Below are 2977 nucleotides of genomic sequence, written 5' to 3'. Positions count from 1 at the left end.
AGAAAAATCTGCCAATACTTTGCGTTGTTATTGAGTTACTTAGACTTCTTGTTATAATTTTTTTTTTCAATAACAGAGAAAACAAAAATATCAAAATTTTAATAAATTGAAAATAATTTTTATAAAAGTTAAAAGGGAGTTTTTGTGTAAACTAATAAAAAAAACTTCTAGATATTACTATTCCATTATTCATTATTAATTACTAGCATGAATTAAGTTTATCTTAATTATAAAATAATATTTTCTTATTTTCTTTTCTTCTTACAAAATGAACAAATTGAAAAGAAGATTCTGATCAAATTGCAAAGAAATAGAATTCACTTGTTAAAGAAACGACAGGTTTCGAATGGAAGACAAGAATAATGAAAAACTTTTATTATTGGATCCTTTGCTTGACATAGATGTAATTTAATTTCAAATTTAAACAAATTAAACTAAATATAGTCCCCTTCCATTCCAACCATTTTCTAAAGCAGAAAAATGCCCCAATTCATACCATCCCTACTTCAGAAATTCACTATTCAATATCCAGTTATTATTAACTCTAGCCTCTCAAATTCTTACCATTAGATCAAGAGAATTTACTTTGCATATATATATGACCTAACTTTTGCATCAAATAATGGAACCATATATAGAGAATAACGTGAAGCTCTGGTTTATTGATTCCTTCCTTGCAAAGTATACAAAGTTTATTATGTGATCACATAGTTACTCAAACCTGACCTGTGAGTTCTTTTTTCTTTTCTTTCTACATATACAACAATGCTCATTCACTTCCAACACTTTGTGAAAACTCGTTTACTATAAACACTTCATTGATCACTTTTCAGTGTCTCTCTTACATTATAACATTTCCCAATGTTCTCTCTTTTGTCTCTTTGTCTTGTTTGGTATCAAATACATTTGTAGCACCCACGGTCATTTTGACACACAAAACATCAACTTGAAGTCACAAAATCTGCCAACACTGTGCTCCTTGTTTCATTGCTGAAAAATGTCTTTTCGAACAAACCCTAAGAAAGCCATTCCTTTTGTGCTGAAGCGTCTGAGGATGACAAGGACCACCAAGACACTGGACAAATCATGTGATGACAAGTTGGAAAAGTTGACTTCCCAACTAGACCAAATCAAGGATTTGTTCATGGCAGTGAAGTGGAATGAAGATGAACTCCTTGACACATTAGCACTCCTAGATCGCCATCTCCGCACCATAGGTAACATAGAGAAAGAGAAGTTTGAGACTGACATGGAAACTATCTCCCAAAGAATCAAGGACTCAACTGAGAAGTTGCTGCCAAAGGGTTGCCCTAGTCAAGGAGGAACACAAGCATCTGTCTCACCAAAAGTAACAAGATATCAGGATCACAAGACTGGAAAGTTGCACTCACCTCCCTCTTCAAGCCAACACAAGGATGAGTTGCATGAAGAAAACTTGAATCAGAACATTGAGGTCAGTTTTGAAAAACTTGAAGGACATCTAAAACCTTGCTTGTTGTCTCTCCTAGTTTTCCCTGAAGATGCTGTCATAAACAAAAGGCACACAATTTACTGGTGGATTGGAGAGGGTTTTGTGAGAAATTCAGGAGAGAAAACAGCAGAGGAAGTAGGTGAGGGAGTGGTTGATGAGCTTCTGAATTGTCAAATGATTGTAGCTCATGGTAATGGCTTGAATCCCGTTGTGAAAAAATTCAAAGTCAATCCTCGCATCCGTGGTGAGTTGTTGACATTAGATTCAGAAAAAACGTTACAACATCTTGGATTGTCTTTCAAAGAATTCTGGAATCAACGAGCTTGGTTAAAGCAACGCAAAGTCGTACTAGGTGATGATAAGGATAATTTAAAACCTAACCATTGGAAAAGTATATTCAATGTTGGGGCGAGCTATCTGAGTTTTGAGCCTGAATGGTTGGCTAAAGTGAAGAGTTTAGAAGTGCTTCAACTTGGTCGCTGGCAAGATTCACCTTCACATCACATTGAAGTGGCGAGTGAAGAATTTCTGAAGGAGTTGAGGGGTGATAAGCAATTGAAGTATCTTAGTCTGCGAGGGATATCAAGAATACCCGAGTTGCCACCCTCCATTGCACAACTTGAGAACTTAGAAATCCTTGACCTCAAAGCATGCCACAGTTTGGAAGCACTTCCTGAAAACATTGCATCAATGAAGAGTCTCACACATTTGGATGTATCTGAGTGTTACTTGCTGGACAGCATGCCAAGGGGGATTGAGAAGCTCACTCAGCTCCAAGTACTCAAAGGGTTTGTAATAGGCAGTTCTTTGAAGACACCATGCAGAATATCAGATCTTGCAAATCTGAAGAAACTACAGAGATTCAGTGTACATATTGGAAGTGAGGCTGTGATACAAGAGATGGAATTTGAAAGCCTGAAGGATTTGACAGCAGTTAAGTGTCTGAAAATATCATGGGGTGTGTCTGGAGAAAAGTACAGTGATATTCAGGTTATTTTTCCATCAAGTTTGGAGAAGTTGGACCTTGAAGGCTTTCCAGGAACAGCAATTCCAGAGTGGTTAAAGCCTAGCAGGGTACCGGGGTCAATGAGGAAGCTGTATATAAATGGAGGAAAACTCAAAAGTCTAGATCATGGTGAGATTTGCCATAAGTGGCATGTGGAGATTTTGCGTCTAAGGTACCTAAAGCAACTTCAAATTGAGGAGCGAAAATTGCACAAGTTGTTTCCTTCACTAAGGTATGTAGAAAGAACAAAGGTCCTGAATCGTTCTTTCCAGGAATGGAGACTTGAAGAGTGAGGGTGAAACTAACTCCATGCATAAAACGATTCATTTATGCAATGCAATTACGTAATTGTTGTGGATATGCTTTATTTCTTGTATAATGAGAGTGATGATGGTTGAAATTTGTAGAATAGAGAAATAAACCTTTGTTTGAGTATTAGCGCATTGGTGTTTTTTCTATATTTCCTTTCTTTTATTTAAGATTCCAGCTGGGGTTGAGAA

The 2977-nt window shown here is 36.5% G+C and overlaps 1 protein-coding gene across 1 annotated transcript; it reads left to right on the top strand.

The window, feature by feature from the left end:
* The first annotated feature begins 997 nt into the window (after nucleotides 1-997).
* On the top strand, nucleotides 998-2770 carry LOC106774671 (disease resistance RPP13-like protein 4). Its single transcript, XM_014661717.1, has one exon. The coding sequence runs from the start codon at nucleotides 998-1000 to the stop codon at nucleotides 2768-2770; it is 1773 nt and encodes a 590-aa protein (XP_014517203.1).
* The last annotated feature ends 207 nt before the right edge of the window (nucleotides 2771-2977 follow it).

Source organism: Vigna radiata, chromosome 10 (genome assembly GCF_000741045.1).
Source record: "Vigna radiata var. radiata cultivar VC1973A chromosome 10, Vradiata_ver6, whole genome shotgun sequence".
Taxonomy (NCBI): domain Eukaryota; kingdom Viridiplantae; phylum Streptophyta; class Magnoliopsida; order Fabales; family Fabaceae; genus Vigna; species Vigna radiata.
Note: the sequence above shows the minus strand (reverse complement) of the source record. Positions and strands in the feature narration are given on the sequence as shown.